A 22,568-nucleotide genomic window follows, 5' to 3' on the forward strand; every position below is an offset into this window, starting at 1 on the left:
TCATTCCGTATTGATGAGCAACCACATGGTGGTGGAATATTATTCCGTATTGATGAGCAACCACATGGTGGTGGAATATTATTCCATATTGATGAGCAACCACATGGTGGTGGAATATTATTCCGTATTGATGAGCAACCACATGGTGGTGGAATATTATTCCGTATTGATGAGAAACCACATGGTGGTGGAATAGCATTGATGAGCAACCACATGGTGGTGGAATATCATTCCGTATTGATGAGCAACCACATGGTGGTGGAATATCATTCCGTATTGATGAGCAGCCACATGGTGGTGGAATATCATTCCGTATTGATGAGCAACCACATGGTGGTGGAATATCATTCCGTATTGATGAGCAACCACATGGTGGTGGAATATCATTCCGTATTGATGAGCAACCACATGGTGGTGGAATATCATTCCGTATTGATGAGCAACCACATGGTGGTGGAATGTCATTCCGTATTGATGAGCAAGCACATGGTGGTGGAATATCATTCCGTATTGATGAGCAACCACATGGTGGTGGAATATCATTCCGTATTGATGAGCAACCACATGGTGGTGGAATATTATTCCGTATTGATGAGCAACCACATGGTGGTGGAATATTATTCCATATTGATGAGCAACCACATGGTGGTGGAATATTATTCCGTATTGATGAGCAACCACATGGTGGTGGAATATTATTCCGTATTGATGAGAAACCACATGGTGGTGGAATAGTATTGATGAGCAACCACATGGTGGTGGAATATCATTCCGTATTGATGAGCAACCACATGGTGGTGGAATATCATTCCGTATTGATGAGCAACCACATGGTGGTGGAATATCATTCCGTATTGATGAGCAACCACATGGTGGTGGAATATCATTCCGTATTGATGAGCAACCACATGGTGGTGGAATATTATTCCGTATTGATGAGCAACCACATGGTGGTGAATATCATTCCGTATTGATGAGCAACCACATGGTGGTGGAATTTTATTCCGTATTGATGAGCAACCACATGGTGGTGGAATATTATTCCGTATTGATGAGCAACCACATGGTGGTGGAATATCATTCCGTATTGATGAGCAACCACATGGTGGTGGAATGTCATTCCGTATTGATGAGCAACCACATGGTGGTGGAATGTCATTCCGTATTGATGAGCAACCACATGGTGGTGGAATATCATTCCAGATTGATGAGAACCACATGGTGGTGGAATATCATTCCAGATTGATGAGCAACCACATGGTGGTTGAATATCATTCCGTATTGATGAGCAACCACATGGTGGTGGAATATCATTCCGTATTGATGAGCAACCACATGGTGGTGGAATATCATTCCGTATTGATGAGCAACCACATGGTGGTGGAATATTATTCCGTATTGATGAGCAACCACATGGTGGTGGAATATCATTCCGTATTCATGAGCAACCACATGGTGGTGGAATATTATTCCGTGTTCATGAGCAACCACTGACAGTTTATTGGATGAAAACATAATAGCAGCACATGCATGGGTCAGTAAATACGTACATATTCTTCACATACATGTACTCCAAAAGTCATCGAATTAAAGAAACGCCAATATTTAGACATAGGAAAGAGCAGCATGAAACAATCATCTTCCATTGATGAATGAAGTATCTTTCTACATGACAGTAGAGGTGATTTACAACATTGATGAATGAAGTATCTTTCTACATGACAGTAGAGGTGATTTACAACATTGATGAATGAAGTATCTTTCTACATGACAGTAGAGGTGATTTACAACATTGATGAATGAAGTATCTTTCTACATGACAGTAGAGGTGATTTACAACATTGATGAATGAAGTATCTTTCTACATGACAGTAGAGGTGATTTACAACATTGATGAATGAAGTATCTTTCTACATGACAGTAGAGGTGATTTACAACATTGATGAATGAAGTATCTTTCTACATGACAGTAGAGGTGATTTACAACATTGATGAATGAAGCATCTTTCTACATGACAGTAGAGGTGATTTACAACATTGATGAATGAAGTATCTTTCTACATGACAGTAGAGGTGATTTACAACATTGATGAATGAAGTATCTTTCTACATGACAGTAGAGGTGATTTACAACATTGATGAATGAAGTATCTTTCTACATGACAGTAGAGGTGATTTACAACATTGATGAATGAAGTATCTTTCTACATGACAGTAGAGGTGATTTACAACATTGATGAATGAAGTATCTTTCTACATGACAGTAGAGGTGATTTACAACATTGATGAATGAAGTATCTTTCTACATGACAGTAGAGGTGATTTACAACATTGATGAATGAAGTATCTTTCTACATGACAGTAGAGGTGATTTACAACATTGATGAATGAAGTATCTTTCTACATGACAGTAGAGGTGATTTACAACATTGATGAATGAAGTATCTTTCTACATGACAGATTTACAACAGATGAAGCATCTTTCTACATGACAGTGATTTACAACATTGATGAATGAAGTATCTTCTACATGACAGTAGAGGTGGATTTACAACATTGATGAATGAAGCATCTTTCTACATGACAGTAGAGGTGATTTACAACATTGATGAATGAAGTATCTTTCTACATGACAGTAGAGGTGATTTACAACATTGATGAATGAAGTATCTTTCTACATGACAGTAGAGGTGATTTACAACATTGATGAATGAAGTATCTTTCTACATGACAGTAGAGGTGATTTACAACATTGATGAATGAAGTATCTTTCTACATGACAGTAGAGGTGATTTACAACATTGATGAATGAAGTATCTTTCTACATGACAGTAGAGGTGATTTACAACATTGATGAATGAAGTATCTTTCTACATGACAGTAGAGGTGATTTACAACATTGATGAATGAAGTATCTTTCTACATGACAGTAGAGGTGATTTACAACATTGATGAATGAAGTATCTTTCTACATGACAGTAGAGGTGATTTACAACATTGATGAATGAAGTATCTTTCTACATGACAGTAGAGGTGATTTACAACATTGATGAATGAAGTATCTTTCTACATGACAGTAGAGGTGATTTACAACATTGATGAATGAAGTATCTTTCTACATGACAGTAGAGGTGATTTACAACATTGATGAATGAAGTATCTTTCTACATGACAGTAGAGGTGATTTACAACATTGATGAATGAAGTATCTTTCTACATGACAGTAGAGGTGATTTACAACATTGATGAATGAAGCATCTTTCTACATGACAGTAGAGGTGATTTACAACATTGATGAATGAAGTATCTTTCTACATGACAGTAGAGGTGATTTACAACATTGATGAATGAAGTATCTTTCTACATGACAGTAGAGGTGATTTACAACATTGATGAATGAAGTATCTTTCTACATGACAGTAGAGGTGATTTACAACATTGATGAATGAAGTATCTTTCTACATGACAGTAGAGGTGATTTACAACATTGATGAATGAAGTATCTTTCTACATGACAGTAGAGGTGATTTACAACATTGATGAATGAAGTATCTTTCTACATGACAGTAGAGGTGATTTACAACATTGATGAATGAAGTATCTTTCTACATGACAGTAGAGGTGATTTACAACATTGATGAATGAAGTATCTTTCTACATGATAGTAGAGGTGATTTACAACATTGATGAATGAAGTATCTTTCTACATGACAGTAGAGGTGATTTACAACATTGATGAATGAAGTATCTTTCTACATGACAGTAGAGGTGATTTACAACATTGATGAATGAAGTATCTTTCTACATGACAGTAGAGGTGATTTACAACATTGATGAATGAAGTATCTTTCTACATGACAGTAGAGGTGATTTACAACATTGATGAATGAAGTATCTTTCTACATGACAGTAGAGGTGATTTACAACATTGATGAATGAAGTATCTTTCTACATGACAGTAGAGGTGATTTACAACATTGATGAATGAAGTATCTTTCTACATGACAGTAGAGGTGATTTACAACATTGATGAATGAAGTATCTTTCTACATGACAGTAGAGGTGATTTACAACATTGATGAATGAAGTATCTTTCTACATGACAGTAGAGGTGATTTACAACATTGATGAATGAAGTATCTTCTACATGACAGTAGAGGTGATTTACAACATTGATGAATGAAGTATATTTCTACATGACAGTAGAGGTGATTTACAACATTGATGAATGAAGTATCTTTCTACATGACAGTAGAGGTGATTTACAACATTGATGAATGAAGTATCTTTCTACATGACAGTAGAGAGGTGATTTACAACATTGATGAATGAAGTATCTTTCTACATGACAGTAGAGGTGATTTACAACATTGATGAATGAAGTATCTTTCTACATGACAGTAGAGGTGATTTACAACATTGATGAATGAAGTATCTTTCTACATGACAGTAGAGGTGATTTACAACATTGATGAATGAAGTATCTTTCTACATGACAGTAGAGGTGATTTACAACATTGATGAATGAAGTATCTTTCTACATGACAGTAGAGGTGATTTACAACATTGATGAATGAAGTATCTTTCTACATGACAGTAGAGGTGATTTACAACATTGATGAATGAAGTATCTTTCTACATGACAGTAGAGGTGATTTACAACATTGATGAATGAAGTATCTTTCTACATGACAGTAGAGGTGATTTACAACATTGATGAATGAAGTATCTTTCTACATGACAGTAGAGGTGATTTACAACATTGATGAATGAAGTATCTTTCTACATGATAGTAGAGGTGATTTACAACATTGATGAATGAAGTATATCATCTTCTACATGACAGTAGAGGTGATTTACAACATTGATGAATGAAGTATCTTTCTACATGACAGTAGAGGTGATTTACAACATTGATGAATGAAGTATCTTTCTACATGACAGTAGAGGTGATTTACAACATTGATGAATGAAGTATCTTTCTACATGACAGTAGAGGTGATTTACAACATTGATGAATGAAGTATCTTTCTACATGACAGTAGAGGTGATTTACAACATTGATGAATGAAGTATCTTTCTACATGACAGTAGAGGTGATTTACAACATTGATGAATGAAGTATCTTTCTACATGACAGTAGAGGTGATTTACAACATTGATGAATGAAGTATCTTTCTACATGACAGTAGAGGTGATTTACAACATTGATGAATGAAGTATCTTTCTACATGACAGTAGAGGTGATTTACAACATTGGTGTATATGCTTGGAGAGATATAAAAGATACAAGAGAAAAAGAGAATAGGTCACATGAAATCTGATACTCAAGTCGACTTAGTGATGAGATATGTCACACATAATCTTGCTGCAATATTGTCTTAGTCTGGGTATGTTATCAATAGATAAATATATATATGCATTAGGTACAGTATAGGATTGGAATTAAAGTGTTAAATTATAGACACGAAATGTAAAAACATGCTGCGTATTCACATATCTGAATCATTAAAACAACGATAAACGCCTAATCAATAATTCACATGAAGGAAATTTAGTACTGATATCTAAATATCCTGGGGGCGGTGGGGTAGCCTAGTGGTTAAAGCGTTGGCCCGTCACGCCGAAGACCCGGGTTCGAATCCCCACATGGGTACAATGTGTGAAGCCCATTTATGGTGTCCCCCGCCGTGATATTGCTGGAATATTGCTATAAGAGGCGTAAAACCCAACTCAGTCAGTCAGTCTAAATATCCTGAATGTGTACACGTCAGCAAGTAACAACCACATTTATACCCTCACAGAGTACACGCGTACGAAACGGCCCAAACTGTTAAAAAGATACAATAGACAACATTGCTACAAAAGAAACTAGACAAAGTTGCAATACTTTGTTTTACATTATCTGTAGATCGGATTGGACAGCTTAGTCTTATCATATTAATACTGATATGGTCACGAGTGAACAATATGTGTAGTGTAATAGGCGTGTTAATGTTTGCTGAGTTATCTGAGACTCAAAGACGTTCCTCACAGAATGCTAAAAATAATCCATTGCCAGTCAGGGTAGTAAATAGATAGATATGACTGATTTAGATACATGGTTGTTTGTTCTTCCAGATCTCCATACCTTTCGCCGAAATTCAATGTAGTCTACACATATTAATGATTCATTTGCTAAGTATAGAGACAAAGGATTGTTCGTACGTGATTAATTCATGAAACAGAGTAACCTTTCCAGGTTTAGATCTTGCTGACAGTTTAATCCAAAACGGAAATAATGTTCATATTTGTATAAAATATGTGTTACGGGTTGTGCTGTTTGTATTTTTAAACACGATACGGGAAGTGCGCCAACATGCACACATACACACGTAGTATCTATTTATATTTACAAAGATATTAATAAATCTGAAAGTGTCTTATAATATACACTAAACGCCAAAAGAAACGTTACCATCCTACCTCTATGAATTACTAAAAAACCATCAAAGATATGTTAGAAGGTATTAGTTTAACAACACAGCTTTGTGCAAATCACGAAAAAAAGATTCTCAAATGCATTCATATTTAGGTGAAATGCATCTTTTCAGAAGAGTTAAATTGTCCTATATTCGTCCATGCCGAAATAAACCAATAACAGTGATTTTGATGTCCCAAAGAAAGGTTGATATAAAATTCTGCTATGGGACAAAGATAAACCATTTAAAGTCACCATTTTCAACAGAACAAGAAACAACTTTTGTAGAGTGTGTAAAATTGTAAAATAATCATTCCTATGATTTCAAATCTTTTAAAACATTTTCTGTTGATTTGCGTTAGTGAAAACAAGTAAAACGTGTCTTTGATATTGTGAAAAAATGTTTAGGAACATCTAAAATTATCTTTGTTAACATTTTTGCTGTTTACACATAGCAATGTCAATCGCCAAAACGCAGCAATATTCAAGCAGTATTTGCATCAATTTCACATGTAGAATGATTCTATTGGGTATGAAGAGAGCCTAGAATACATGATATGATACACAAGTACGAGAAATAGGCCACGATTAACAGCTGAGGAGAGAGAAAGAGACATTGGGATGGTGCAGATGGGGGCGACATACAATGATGTTGCCAACGCCCTCGGATGCCACCGTATCACGGTTCTAAGACTGATTCAGGGATTCAGACAGACTGGGGTCACCGTAGACAGACCAAGAAGTGGACGTCCACACGTCACAACGCCAGCTAGAAATAGATACCTCCGTCATTAGGAAGGAGGGTAACGGTATTTTTGGCGTTTAGTGTGGTTAATTTGAGTAATATTTGGAAACGGTGAGAAAAATCGCGGGGTGCACTTACGTACGAATCACAGTACGTGTTTTCAATGAACCGTTGGCTCCCTGTGCGGCATATATAGGTGTGTATTGAGTATAAAGGTTAGTGAAAAATATTTTCAAACTTATCTTGGAATCCTTTTCGTGATAGTTTGGAACAATTATGTGTTGTTTACCTTATGTACTATTTAGGGAGAACCTGACTAAGTAGCAATAATTTACATAAATGAATGTACATTAATTAATGATTTATATATGAAAGCATAGTATCCATTTTCATAAATACAAACTACTTCTTAACCCAATGACAATATCGTGGTCCATTCTTTTACATTTAAACTGACATCGGTCAAATCTATATTAAAACGCATAATTATTTAATAGACAACATATCTATTTATCTTATACAAACGCACGCAGACGAACACAACCTATTGTAAATGCAAGATGTGAGTATATTATTGATAGTAACACTTTATCGTAGCCGAAAAAAATAATAATGACTTCAAGGCCCTAGTTTATCACACTTCCTGTTGAAACGAAAATACTAACACTTTTTTAAATTACGTAAAAAAAACCGACAAATATTCAGTTACTACTATTGTGTAGACAAAAGTGCTTGATATCTTTGCGGTTTGATATACTTGTAGTGTCGCAGATTGGGGTCTCTTATTGTCCGAGACAAATATTAGGAGACGGAGTTGTTTTAAACAGCTGTTTATACAGCTGCCGGCGACAGTAGTATACTATGATTATATTTCAATTCATTCGTTCGTGTCAAACATTTAAAGTAGGCCCACGAGACATTCGGCCCTCCTCAAGGGATAAAACTGTATATAGATTACCAATCTTCATGGATTTAACTGCTGCTACTGTTAACCTTTGACTCTGCTGAATTTACAAGCGTAGATAATCCCAGTAATGAAGAACATTTATATCGTTATATATGGAATGAGAACCACAAGGGAACATGGTAGATTTGCTACATAAACAGCAACCACCATTTAACGTATTAACTGACTTAGTAAATGCTGATATCAACCAAGCACTGGATTTATTTATCAGAAATGTTTTGAACGCAGCTGAAATATTCAAGAAAACACCAAGTAAAGCAAACAAGCGTGTTTTTTATACTAGAAGTTGTCAACATGCTAAACTAGAGGCTGGACGTGCACTTAGACGCTTCAGAAATACTCAATCAGTTTCAGGTAGACGCAGTTACTGTGAATTAAGAAATAGATATAAAAATGAATGTAGAAAAGCTAAACGTATATTCCAAACAAAGAAAGGCGATATATTAAAATCATCTCTCCATAATAGTTCAATCTTTTGGAAAGAGTTAAGAATCTTGGATCACGCTCGAAACGCATGTTGTACTGTGGATAAATCTGTTTTATTCAATCATTTTAAGGATTTATTTAGCACACACAATCATGTTGATGATACGGCAAAGAATGATTTTAACTCTGATGACCATAAGCCTTTAAACCAGATTGATTATTGTGTTCTTGAATCTCCTTTTACTGAAGATGAAATAAGTTCTTGTCTTAGCCATTTGAAAAATGGGAAGTCAGATGGAATTGATGGGGTTATTGTGGAATTTTAAAAATCATCTGAACATATTATTATGCCATTTTTGAAAAACATTTTTACAAGATCTTTGATATGGGGACTTTTCCCGTTACTTGGACAAAGGCAATAATTATCCCCCTACATAAAAAGGGTGATCGGACAAATCCTGATAATTACAAAGGAATATCCTTACTATGTATTTTAAGCAAATTATATACATCCATTTTAAATGTTCGTATCACGAAATGGGCAAATATGTGGAATAAAATACCTGAGACACAGGCTGGATTTAGGCAAGGATACTCTACAACAGATCATATTTTTACTTTACACGGTATCATTGAAAAATGTCTCCTAAAGAAATGAAAAAAGTTATATGTTGCTTTCATTGACTTTTAAAAAGCCTTTGATTCAATTGACCGCTCTAAGCTATGGAATTGTTTATTTAAATCCGGCTTATACGGGAAAATGTTAACTGCTATTATGAGTATTTATAGCTCTGTTAAAGCCTGTGTTAGAAATGATAATGGATTTACTGATTATTTTGACTGTCCGGTCGGTTTAAAGCAAAGGTGTGTGCTCAGTCCTCTATTGTTTTCTCTATTCATTAATGAATTATCAGATGAATTATCAAACGATGGTAAATATGGTATACAGTTATTTCCTGACTTATTAGAAATTGTATTACTTATGTTTGCAGACGACGTCGTTCTTGTGTCTGATACAATCCCTGGGTTGCAAAATCAACTAAATATTTTGTATAATTTCTCTGAATACTCGAGCTTAAAAATTAATTTAGATAAGACAAATATTGTTGTTTTCAGAAGGGGAGGTCGCCTAATGTGAAACAAAAAGTGGTTTCTGAATGATGAGCCAATAACAACAGTTAATACTTATAAATATTTGGGTGTAATTTTTTCGTCAACTTTTAAAATGAGAAATTGGTGTAAATGATCTGGCACTAAGAGGTAAACGGGCTTTAATGGAAGTAATTACTAAACTCAGTATAATTGGAATTATAGATCCGAGTGTATTTTTTAAAATATTTGATACGCAGATACAACCAATATTACTTATGGGGCTGAAATATGGGGAATGCACAAATTTGATGAGATAGAAAAGGTCCATTTGATAGCCTGTAAAAGATTTTTAAATGTCACTCCACAAACTCCTCCCGCTATTGTCTATGGTGGGTGTGGAAGGTACTCTCTTTATAAATGCAATGTGTAAAACCTTGAAATATTGGTTAAAAATCACTGGTATGAATGAAGACAGAATTCGTTTAAAAGTCTATAAAATGCAAATGCACTATGATAACTTGGGATACAATACATATGCTTCATAAATAAGAAATATTCTTTTTTCACATGGTTTTGGTTATGTCTGGATTTCGCAGACGGTTGGTGATAAAATTTCTTTTATGAATGAATTCAAATCAGTTGCAATCAATATGTTTCTCCTTTCATGGACGTGTACATTAAATAACAGCTCACGATATTGTATGTATAGAGAATTTAAAAGTCTTTTAGCTCCCGAAAAATATTTATCATGTATTGTCGACAGAAAACTCCGTAAAATATTGATTAAATTTAGATGTGGATTGCTAAGATTAAAGTATAATGAAGGTAGATGGTAAAATATTAATGAAACGGAACTCAACTGTCCATTGTGCAATTTAGGAGTAGAAGATGAGTACCACTTTTTATTTGTTAGTAATGTTTATAATGCTCTTAGATCAAAATATTTACCATCTGTATATTGTCAAAAACCTAATTATCATAAGTTGAAATCCCTATTAACTACTAATAAAGAAACACTTCTAAGACAATTAAGCACATATTTATACCATGCATATGAACTAAGAGAATTAAAATACCTGCAAATTCAGTAAGATAATATTATATATTTTTGTATGATTTCTGCATGTTCTATGTCATTATATATATGTGTTGTTAACTGAACCTTTGTTATTGTATACATGTGTAAATGTATATAAAAATTGTGTATATGCTGTATACGGGCCTGTGACCTATAGGCAATAAAAAACACTTTGACTTTGAACTGCTTATAATCTCGCCCAGCCTATAAAATGTTTGCTTCAGCACACCTCAGTGTGCAACTGTGCATGTACTCGGCCTACCTCGTATAACCATACAACTGGATAAATGACAAGGAAGTAGGGGAGACAACCTGATTTCATCTGCTGCTGTCTCCGAGTTTTTAGTTTCTTTGGATGCCGCTTTTGATGAAATAGCGAGATTAAAGACTTTGCGCATTTAAAAGATCCAGATAAACAGCATATTCCCGAAGGTGAACCATTGTTCCCAACGCAATTATCAACCAATTCTGAATTGCATGCAAACAAACTAGTACGAGTGCAAAAATATCAACAATGTTACTGTATTGATATATTTACTACAAGGCATGCATAACTCATAAAAGAGTCATATTCACCACTGTCATGACATATAAGTAAACACCTGTTCAAAATCTGCAAGAGTTGGAAGCAGCTGTGTCAAAGAATGTGACGTAGTGTACATTGCAGGCATTATCCAAGTACGTACAAGGAAGGTATATACTAGATGTTGATTTACAATGTTCCCAGGTTACAACTAATAAAACCGTTTGTCTCACCCCATGTTATCTGATCCTCTCTCTGGCTCCATACTTGTAACAGGTATCACGTTGAGCCAAAACCGATGATTTGTGTATTGTGTCATATCCATTGTAAAAATATTGAAGGAAATATTGACTTTTTCAACTAACATCAGTGGAATGTGTACACCACTGATGTTAGTCGAAAAGGTCAACATTGTGAAAATTACCAGAGTGCATAACTTTTTGCCAGATGTATATATGTAAAATTCCGTTTTTGCTTAAACAGTGCCATTTCCACCAGTCACAAAATCGGTGATGTTTTGCAGGTTAATAGTTCCTGAAGGGAGATGAGAGAAGATATAACCCCGCTGAAGTCTTTAGAAGCTGTGTTGTCATGGCAGTCATCATCACAAACTGAGCTGGCAAAGAGCACTGTTGAGATTTCGCACTCCTTCAATAGATGCGGAGATACTCCCAAGACCCTGGTGTGCCATGACATGGCAGGGGGGTACCTCAACGACAGGTAAGTAGAATATAAGTTTAAACAACGGAGCACATGAGGTCGAGGTTGATGGAGGATAGGAGAATGAGTTTAAACAGGGCTTGAGGTGGACAGAGGTGAGGTGTATGTGCGGCTGCTTGTACTAGCCCAGACTTAAGATGGTTTTTTATAGTGCTAGCCCACTGAGATACCATGCCGCAGTGAAGCATGAATACCCCACTCAGACACATTATACTGACTCCGAGCCGACCAGTCCTTGTTGTACCCATTAATGCCGAGGACCAGGCAGGGACCAATAAGTACCATATTTTAACGTCTTTTGGTATGACATGGTCAGGGATCAAACCCGCGACCTTCCGCTCTCCAGGTGGATGCTCTTACCACTACACCACGTAGGCAGTCAGGTGGACAGAGGACTGGGGAGAATGGGTTTAACAAGAGGCCTGAGGTGGATGGAGGAGAGGTGATAATGCGTTTATACATGGGTTCAGGAGGACATGTGATAATAGGTATAAACACAGAGGTTTCAGGTGGATGGGGGACAGTTGATAATGGGTTTATTCAAGGTTTGAGGTAGTTGGAAGACAAGTGATTATTCGTTTAAACATAGGGGATGGAGGCATTCACCCCAAGAGTACAATTTACCGCCCTCGATCACCTACACACTGAAGCAATAGTAATTGAACAGTATATCTAAATGATCCTGATGTATGTCATTAATGTCAGTGTTGAGTTGCCATTTATGTTATTTCCATCTTACTTATGGTTATTCCCTGTTCCAAGGTTTGTTGCAGGCTGTGATGGGTCTGGATACCGGTTCTACCACTGGCAGTATTTGGACATGTTTATATACTTCAGTCACCACTTAGTGACTATCCCTCCTCCATGTTGGACTAACACAGCTCACAGGCATGGAGTCCAAGTACTGGGTGAGTTCTTCCTCTCTGGCTAACACAGCTCACAGGCATGGAGTCCAAGTACTGGGTGAGTTCTTCCTCTGGGGCTAACACAGCTCACAGGCATGGCATCCAAGTACTGGGTGAGTTCTTCCTCTCTGGCTAACACAGCTCTCAGGCATGGGGTCCAAGTACTGGGTGAGTTCTTCCTCTCTGGCTAACACAGCTCACAGGCATGGCATCCAAGTACTGGGTGAGTTCCTCCTCTCTGGCTAACACAGCTCACAGGCATGGAGTCCAAGAACTGGGTGAGTTCTTCCTCTCTGGCTAACACAGCTCACAGGCATGGGGTCCAAGTACTGGGTGAGTTCTTCCTCTCTGGCTAACACAGCTCACAGGCATGGCATCCACGTACTGGGTGAGTTCTTCCTCTCTGGCTCACACAGCTCACAGGCATGGAGTCCAAGAACTGGGTGAGTTTTTCCTCTCTGGCTAACACAGCTCTCAGGCATGGGGTCCAAGTACTGGGTGAGTTCTTCCTCTCTGGCTAACACAGCTCACAGGCATGGCATCCAAGTACTGGGTGAGTTCTTCCTCTCTGACACAGCTCACAGGCATGGCATCCAAGTACTGGGTGAGTTCTTCCTCTCTGACACAGCTCACAGGCATGGCGTCCAAGTACTGGGTGAATTCATAAATGAATAACATGTAAAACTCCTGATATATGTTTCTCATAGTTTAACCCTAAATCAAAGATGTTTTCAATGGATGTCACACAGATTGTTTCCCCTTTAGGGACATTTATCACAGAGTGGAATGATGGGAAGCAGGTATGTTCAGAATTCCTTCAGTCAGCACGTGACTACCGTGGCTTGGTTAACAAGATGGTGGAGATAATGAAGTACTATGGCTTCGATGGCTGGCTGATCAATATAGAGAATGTTATTGAGGTGAGTATACCGGGGAATTGTGTGGAGTTTCTCGGCCTGTCAACGTAGGAGATAGATGCATCATTTGTAAACACTTCACTTACCTGCCACATTGTTAATGTCTGCTCGGGGTAGCCTAGTGATTAAAGCGTTCACTAGTTAAGCTAAAGACCCGGGTTTGATTCCCTACATGGGTATAATGTCTGAAGTCTACTTCTGGTGTCACCCACTGTGTAATTGCTGAAATATTGCTAAAAGTGACATAAAACCCAACTCACTCACTCACTCAGTCAATCATATAAGACGGCTCAGAGTGGAATGAGACCTATGTCACTATGCTTCATCATTTGGCGATTTTGAGTAATTGCATGAGTTGTACTGTGCCATCACGTTTATGGCATCCATGTGTGCCACTTCCTCCCACTCACTGTGATACAAGCCATGCCACTATCACTGGACATTTACAGACAGAATGGTACTGGGACTAAATTGACAGCAGAAGCACATTATCCTTCTGCTATCCTGTTTCTATGTGTTTGTATGTTTGGCTGCAGGAGGATAAAGTCAGCCACCTTAGAGAGTTTGTCGCCTATCTCACACAGAGATGTCACTCAGAGATCACAGGGTCAAAGGTCATCTGGTATGATAGTGTCACAAGGTCAGGGGAACTGAAATGGCAGGATCAACTGAATGAGGAAAACAAGTAAGGCCGTACTGGGGCACATTCGTACTTGTGTTTGTGACAAGATACTCACAAAGTTATTGCAAGTAGGAAATCATTCCAGACAATCCCGTGATTAACAATAACATCGTGAGCATCGATCTACACAATTGGGATATGATGACATGTGTCAACCAAGTCAGCGTGTGTTGACGGAATCAGGTGGATTATCTGGACCATTATTTACAGACCGCCATCATATAGCTGGAAAATTGCTGCGATTGACATTAAGCAACAAAAAAACAAAAAATCTGAACATTGTTGAAAGCGAATATGTCACTAATTACCTTGACATATTTGAATTTATTGTTACTCCTGATTCATGTCCAGACACAATGACATACGCTCCTGATAATGCAATTCAATAGTTTTCATCCCATTCTGTATGATGGTATGTGCTGATTCTACAGTCCTGCTTGTGTAGTTGGCTGGTTAGTTCTGAACTTTGAAAGGTTACGCTATAAGCATTCATTTCATGATATCTTTTCCAGTATGTGTCAGCATCCACCTTAGTTTGGTGGCACATCAATTTCATGACATTCAGCACACCATCTTTGTCTAGAACCTTGGGCAAGTTGGTATAATTACATCATGACTTAACAACAATGGCTATTATGTTTCCCGACATCATATAATCATCTTTTCCTAGGATGTTCTTCGATGCATGTGATGGGATTTTTCTCAACTATAACTGGGATGAGACAAAACTACAGACAAGCTACAACATGGCGGGTACCAAGCGTGCCCATGACGTGTTTGTGGGTGTGGATGTGTTTGGGCGTGGCTGCCCCGGGGGTGGAGGATACAACTCCTGTGAGGTGATCACTACTTTGCATTACACACTTCTTTCCAATATAGATGCTCTCTAGCTCACCTAAAGTTTTCTTATATGTAATCATGGTAATAGTAGATCAAAAAGGTTTATGACAAGAATAATTGTAAACTGCATACTCGCTACATTATACCTTGATTCATACATAGCTGGCTCAGGAGCAGGTCAAAACTAGTCCACTGAATATGTTCTTAGATCTACTATAGACTTGCTGCATATATCAATCTATCATAATTAGTTATGGCCAAACTCAGCATTTAGGAAACTACGAATATACAAATATCCCAATTTTGAACAAAATAAAAAATTTCCCAATTTACTGGTGAAGGGAAGTTAATTTGGAATCCTGGATGAATCTAGGAGTTGATTGTAAGTGCAGTAAAGCTAGACATAGAATGTGGAAACCAAATCTCGATGCAACGGCATCAAGGTCAAAAATCAAAACATGCATAGAAACACATTTTAGTTATTCCAAATACTGGTCCCACATACTTGATGCATACCAGATTTCATTATGATAAGTTCAAAACTATGGCTGTCATACACGTAGAATGTTTATAAGAATTTTGTGAGCAGAACTATTGGCTATGATCATCCTTGCTAAAAGGTTTTAGATTCAACAGAAATGTTAAACAGACTTTCTACTGTAAACTATAGGATTACTTGAATGAGCTCAGATAAGCTGAAAAACAAATGTCCTATCTAACCATGTTTACTGTTCACAGGCAATGACGAAGATTCGTCAAGCCAACTTATCAGCAGCTATCTTTGCCCAAGGGTGGGTGTACGAGACACAGGGTGCAGAAAACTTCACAAAGAATGAGGACAGGTAGGACTGAACACATAATTAATACACGGAGCACTAATGCCACGTGTGCCATTGGTGTTTTGGATTGTTAGAGGTAAAAAAATGATGAGGACAACCGGGTTCAGTTTTTGGGCAATGTACAATCATTTTTTATCATAGTTTCTTGTAATCGATGTTACTTAAGGACTGATATATCAAAGGTTCCACGTCCTGGACTGTTTGTTCCAGGTTCTGGCAGCTGTTACATGACCACTGTTCTACCTCAACCTTCACCAGCCCTCTTCTCTGCACCTCCTTCTGCCAAGGTGAAGGACAAAAATACTTTTGTAAAGGGGAGGTAAGATATGGTTTTGATGGATTTACAGTTATGGTAACTTACATACATACAGAATAATTGGCATGTCAAATACCATGGTTATCTCAGTGAATGAGTGAGTGGATGGAAGTATCCTCTTGTACTGGTCACATGACATGAGCAAGTTGTTTGTCAAGATGTGTTGTTTCACTCAATATGTAATGACTTCAGATATACACAGTCAAACCTTGTATTGAACATGGATGGATCAAATTCTCAGTTGCATTGAACCTACCATCAAGTCCCTGCAGTTTGCTTCTGCATGAACTAGATAGTCCCAGCTGTCTTGAACTCATTGGGGACTTCTGACTATAGAATATAAGCATAACATTCTCCTCATGACTTGAACAGCTGAAAATATGTTTACACTCACCTACACTTTCCAAACTTTAAACTCGTGACACACAATTAACTGACTTCAAAGTGATTGCCATAATTACATCAAAGGCAAGATGCTTTCTAACAGTATACCAACATAGGGTCTGAAAAACAAGCACACCTTGAATGTGAGGTTAAAGCTGACTAATGTATACACTTCAGTAGTAGGATGTTGCAGTGTATCAAGGTGATTCATGTTAACATAGAAATATGTCAAATCGATTACCTGAAGTGTTTAGATGGTAACAATGCGGTTAATGATACATCTGAATTGCCACCCCTTTCACTACCATACATGTGGTCTAGAAAACAACAAGTTCCAAAAATGAAGAAAGTTTAGTTAATTTAAGAACTGTTTGTTTGTAAAATATGTTCATTTTAGAGACTAGATGTTAGTCTAAACAAAGTGGAGCTATACATTGCTCCCCCTGTATAAGTGTCTTCACAATGAAGTCCAGACTTTAGCTATTTGATTTGAATTGATTGCATAATGAAGAGAGAGTGCCCCTCCACTTCAGGTTGTGAAAGACCGTCCCTGGTATAACCTGAGTCTGCAGCAGATACAGCCGTCCTTCAACATGCACGGTCAGAGGTCAGAGGTCAAGAGCTTAGAGTTCACAACAAGTGATGGGTACCTGGGTGGCGGCTGTCTTCTACTGAGGGGCGAGGTGGAGAGGGAGAAAGAAAAACTGTGGTTCAAGTATGTCACATGGCTGACCATCATATTGATGTGTTTTAGTTCCTCTTGACCGTAGAGAGTTGAAGACTATATTGACTCTCATCTGTAAAAACTTCTAATGGAATCATTTTGTCAGGCTTGCTGGCTTGGTTGACACATGTGATCGTATCCCAATTGCATTGATGTTGATCACTGAATTGTCTGGTCCAGACTCCATTATTTATTGCTGCCATATACAGTGTAGCTGGAACTACAGGAGTATGATGTTAAACAACAAGCAAACAAAACTAACTGAACACTTACAGCTTCTCAAAGACTGTGTGAGGGAATGTGCTGAACTTTTTTACCAGAATTTAAAATCCAGCACATCCTGGTAAATTATAATAAAGTTAATAAGGAAGTAATATAAAATAGTATATGCTAATAAGGCCCCAAGCAAACTACAGAAGCCTTGACTGAATACATATATGTACAGGGTAATATGTGTTATCACAGTAAATGTCAGAACAGTAAAATACCTTTATAACGAACTCCAAGGGACCACTGAAATTAGTTTGTTATATCCGCAGTTCGCTATTCAGTTTTTTATATGATAATATACGGGTTAGTCGGGACTTTTAAAACAGTTCGCTATAGCCGTCAGTTCGTTATATCTGTGTTCATTATAAAAGTATTCTACTGTATATCGGTATCTACAGTTCAGAGTGAGATGTTCTGGAATGTAACAGTGTTCGGCAGGGTGGTGCCTCTGTAAGAGTACTTACACACATGTATACAGTTTGCATGAGGACAGTAGAACAGTTTGTTCCAGCTTGATGCCCCAGTCTCCACAGCGCTGACTGTCACATTCACAAGCAAGGGGGGATCCTGACAACATGCAGCCTGTCCTCAGGCTGACCCTGTCCAAGGGAGACAACTCTCGTGTCCTGTGTCTTGGGGAGGAAGAGGTTGAAGAAGTGGTGAGGAAGAAACTGAAGACTAGTGTGGAGGAAGTGTGGATCAGCCCCCATGAACAAGACAGCAGGTTTAACAACTGGCAAAACAGGAATAAATGGAAAACAAGGTTTGCATTTGTCAATGTGTTAAAATGCTTCTGCTAGAGGTCATTTATGTGAAATGTGTATTGGGTAGTATTGGTGTATTTGGTGAGTGTATGCTTCACTTACAGACTGTTGTTTCACAAATCTTCTTCTTAGAAACATTTTTATTCAGGAGACATATGCATTTTATACGTGTCTTTTGATATATATTTTACAAATAGTATTACCATGATTCAGACCATGTGTATATTATTATATTTAGGGATTTGATTTTTAAACTTTTATTAAGCACCTTGTGGTTATTGATTTGCACATATTAACCAAGTAATGCAAAATAGTAGGGATGGTTGTCACTTTCTGAGCGTAACTATGATGGAATGGGTTGATGAAGTTGGTTGTTCATTACTTTTCAACACAATCCCCTCTGGCACACCCTGCCTGTGATGCTGGAGTGGCTGGATCGCACTGAGAATTAATGTGAGGTCACCCTCCTGGTGTTGTCTCATACAACAGAAAGGACTGTCATCGTTTGTAAATGCTTGCTAGAGTGTTAGAGTGTTTGAGTACCTGTAATACTGAAGTCAGGTCAGGAGGTTCAATGCATTCAAAGCTACTGTTGCCATTGGAACAACAAACTTGTGATGCATTGTCCTGGTGGAATGAACCTGTACCATTGTGATCAGAAGTCAGATGCCAGGGAACCTAGGGTGCTGTAACGTTTGTCATGCCTAGTTCATTCCTCAGAATGTTCTCAGCTCTTCATGAGAGACACCTACTGTGTCATCTAGGTGGTGTGTAGTGTGTCCTTGATCATCCTGTGTTATAACATTTACAGTTCAAGGCTGTGGAAGGTCATCCTGATCTTGTTTTAGTCTCTGTCTCCCCATATTGGACTCTGCTGCACACCTCCAAAAAAGTGGTGAAGGAAGGAGCATCCTCCATTGTGTCTGCAAGATGGGCACGGCACCAGTTGAGATACTTGTTTCAGAGAATGCCTAGTTACACTGAAGCCAGCAGAGATATGCTGCCAAGTTGTGTTTAGGGTTCAATGCAACCTGTAAGCATGGAAAGTGTTTTACTTAATACATGCAAAATGTTACGGGTGTACACACCCTCATAGTTTTGCTCAGAGCTTTTCAGCCACCCATGGTACTCAGAAAATGTTTGTGTGAGCAGCAGTGGCAATACGTTCCTGTATGTGTTCAGATGTTTCAGGTTAGAGGAGAGGCTGGTGTCTGGGTGGAAGCTACAGGGGGGTCAGTGTGGGGACATCGGCTGAGGACAAGGAACAGGACTCTGTCTGTCTTTACCTGGGACAGATCCAGGTGGGTCGACTCAGTGTCAGCCATGGGGAACACAACACACATAGAACCTATGACAGTGTAGGAAACTTAACAGAAAATTCTACCAGACACCAGGACTGGTAACTCTGGAAACTTATCAGCCCTTCCCAAAAGTTCCCAGACCAACTTTAATTTCATATTTCAGCTCAACAATGATAAAAAAAACTATTAAGTATCTTTGCTTTCATATTTCTTGAAATGCCCAACAAAAGAAACAGTATCATCACAGCGCTTTGAAACAGGTAAACAGTAATCACAAAACTAGAGTTATCAATATTCCTAAAAATTCCTTCTTCCAACTAGGAACTTTGGTCCACTTTCATTTATTTTTTTATATTCCTTCCTTCTTCCCAGCTGCTGCAGTGTGTCGTGAAGAGTTGTGTCCCTTTGATTCAAATCCCACCTCACACTGAGTATGTTTCTTGATGTGTCTTTGGCATCACATGCTCATGAGTTTAAAGTGGAAATACTGATGAAAGCAGTGTTAAAGCCAACTTACACACTCCTATCCTACTGAATATTTTTAACGAGAATTTACGCATTAGAAATGTTTAGCCATGTGGTATGTGCCAAGTCCCTGATGCTAATATTTCCCGTGGTAACACTAATCCTTACCTATTTCAGATTCTCACTGAGCCTCCATCAAATCCGTCATCAAGTGTACAAAACCTTACATGTTCATGTCTCAACCAAGAGGAAAGTGATTCAGGGGGAGATAACTCCTACAGCCTACAGTGGGAGGATGCTGGGTACAAGTATGTGCAGTATTACAATGTGTACCAGATGTCAGGGGACCCTGTCCTGGTGGGACAAACCCTCACCCCCAGCTGTGTCCTATCCCTGGACAGCAGCTGTGGTAGTGCCCTGTGTGTACAGACTGTCATGCGAGATGGCAATGTTGTACCCCTCACAGACTGTCCTTCCTGTCGTCTTCCAGGCTAAATGTGTGCGTGTTGTTTTCAAGAAGCATGTTGGGAATGAAAGGGTGATAATTACTCGCACATGGAGTAAAACATGAGTTACATCTTATACATTCTGTGAATTCTTGAGAGAACATTCATTTTCATCACTACTTAGTTCACAGAAAAAATAGGGTGTGTTGGTTACAGGTGTAACCAAGCATCTGACTGATTGGTCGATATATGGATAAAACAAATCTTTAGCATTTTGCACAATATTCATCTGTAAAAGTGAATTCAGAAAACTTCTTTTAAAAGCCAAACCATGTGATTCACATATATTATTAATAGTAAGTGAATAGCAAGAAAATGTCAAACCAACTTACCGGTTGTACAAGTATGTTTTTATCATTATGAGACATTTGGCTATGTAAAACTATTCAACTTGCAATTTTACTTTCTCAAAGTACTGAGCTATTGAAATATTCAGTATTATTGGAGACTTCCACCAGTAAGTGCCTTATCACTCTCTGCAGGTATTTTCTACCTGTCTTTGGAGACGTAAAGACGGGTAGGTTTCTGCCAAATAAGTTGTCGTCAATGTTGCTGTGCATGCTTGTCTCCCTTAGCGGGCCAGGATCAGCTGGACATTAGTGTGCAAGGGTCCTCCTGTGACTATATTTGAGAGTCCTGGGTACTCCCGTTCATGAATTGTTTTAGTGCCAGGTATTGAAATGATTGACATTGGGATCCCAGCAGGCTGTTCACACAGCAAGTAAAACACAAAGTGTATGTGAAGCCTTGATTGTTTAAGGAAGCGATTTCTTTGTTTTATTTTAAGTAATTAAGCAAATGAGGTTTTACACCGCTTTTAGCAATATTCCACAAGAAATGGGCTTCACACATTGTACTCATCTGGGCAATCATGCCTGGGTCTTTGGCATGATGAATGAACGCTTTAACCACTAGGCTACCTCAAGACCTGTGTCATTTGAAACTTAAAGACTGAGTATATAAAATATGATGACTGGCCCAGAATTAATTTATTTATAACAGGACAGGAACAAATCAAAGGTATATGTTTCAGTTTTGTCATTCCAATATCCATATATTTCCATGCAGTGTATGAAATCTGACCGTCCGAGACGGTCTAGATTTCTGATGGACGGTCTAAATTTACAGCTAGCCAGCCCGATGGTCTGGTAAAATTTGTAGATGTTCCAAACATCTGAGTAAATTTACCATATTTGGTCTGGTTAAATCCTATTTGGGCTGGTAACTAAAATGTTACCTAACTAAAATGTTACCAGCCCTGATGTCTAGCTGGTTTTTGGCTTATTTCACACACTGTTTCCACGTCCTATGGGACACGTTGTGGATATTATTCACATCCGTTCATGATTGTTTTGCATACAGTATGTGGTACTGCAGTATTGCAATGTATACCCTGGGTGTAAAACAGTGTAAAACCCTGGGTTTGAAATCCCAGATCTGTTAGCTACAGCCCTCACCCATGGGTTTCACTAGACCCTGAAGTCTCTGAAATGAACATATTTTACCCCCCAAAAATTAAAATAAAATACAATAAAAAGGAACCCAGAGATGTTCTTCATTTTCAGAAACATTGGTAATCTAGACTTGCCACACATGTATGACAGACTAGGGTTTCACCAAAGTGGAGTATTCTTTAACCTGAGT

The 22,568-nt window shown here is 38.0% G+C and overlaps 1 protein-coding gene across 5 annotated transcripts; it reads left to right on the forward strand.

The window, feature by feature from the left end:
* The first annotated feature begins 1,418 nt into the window (after positions 1 to 1,418).
* Positions 1,419 to 21,255, forward strand: LOC124288890 (cytosolic endo-beta-N-acetylglucosaminidase-like). 5 transcript variants are annotated; one of them, XM_046725474.1, is made up of 12 exons: positions 1,419 to 1,534; positions 11,815 to 12,011; positions 12,774 to 12,919; positions 13,682 to 13,836; positions 14,370 to 14,518; positions 15,186 to 15,354; positions 16,094 to 16,197; positions 16,405 to 16,513; positions 17,428 to 17,609; positions 18,390 to 18,651; positions 19,835 to 19,953; positions 20,596 to 21,255. In XM_046725474.1, the coding sequence occupies exons 2-10, from the start codon at positions 11,836 to 11,838 to the stop codon at positions 18,457 to 18,459; spliced, it is 1,260 nt and encodes a 419-aa protein (XP_046581430.1). In that variant the 5' UTR covers positions 1,419 to 1,534; positions 11,815 to 11,835; the 3' UTR covers positions 18,460 to 18,651; positions 19,835 to 19,953; positions 20,596 to 21,255. The 5 variants fall into 5 exon arrangements, with proteins under 5 accessions (XP_046581430.1, XP_046581429.1, XP_046581433.1 ...); XM_046725473.1 differs by lacking the exon at positions 1,419 to 1,534 and adding an exon at positions 11,077 to 11,200; XM_046725477.1 differs by lacking the exon at positions 1,419 to 1,534 and adding an exon at positions 11,077 to 11,200 and having other exon boundaries at positions 18,400 to 18,651.
* The last annotated feature ends 1,313 nt before the right edge of the window (positions 21,256 to 22,568 follow it).

The sequence above is a fragment of the Haliotis rubra genome, unplaced genomic scaffold (genome assembly GCF_003918875.1).
Source record: "Haliotis rubra isolate DU_JTF1 unplaced genomic scaffold, ASM391887v1 Scf428, whole genome shotgun sequence".
In the NCBI taxonomy this organism is placed as follows: Eukaryota; Metazoa; Mollusca; class Gastropoda; order Lepetellida; family Haliotidae; genus Haliotis; species Haliotis rubra.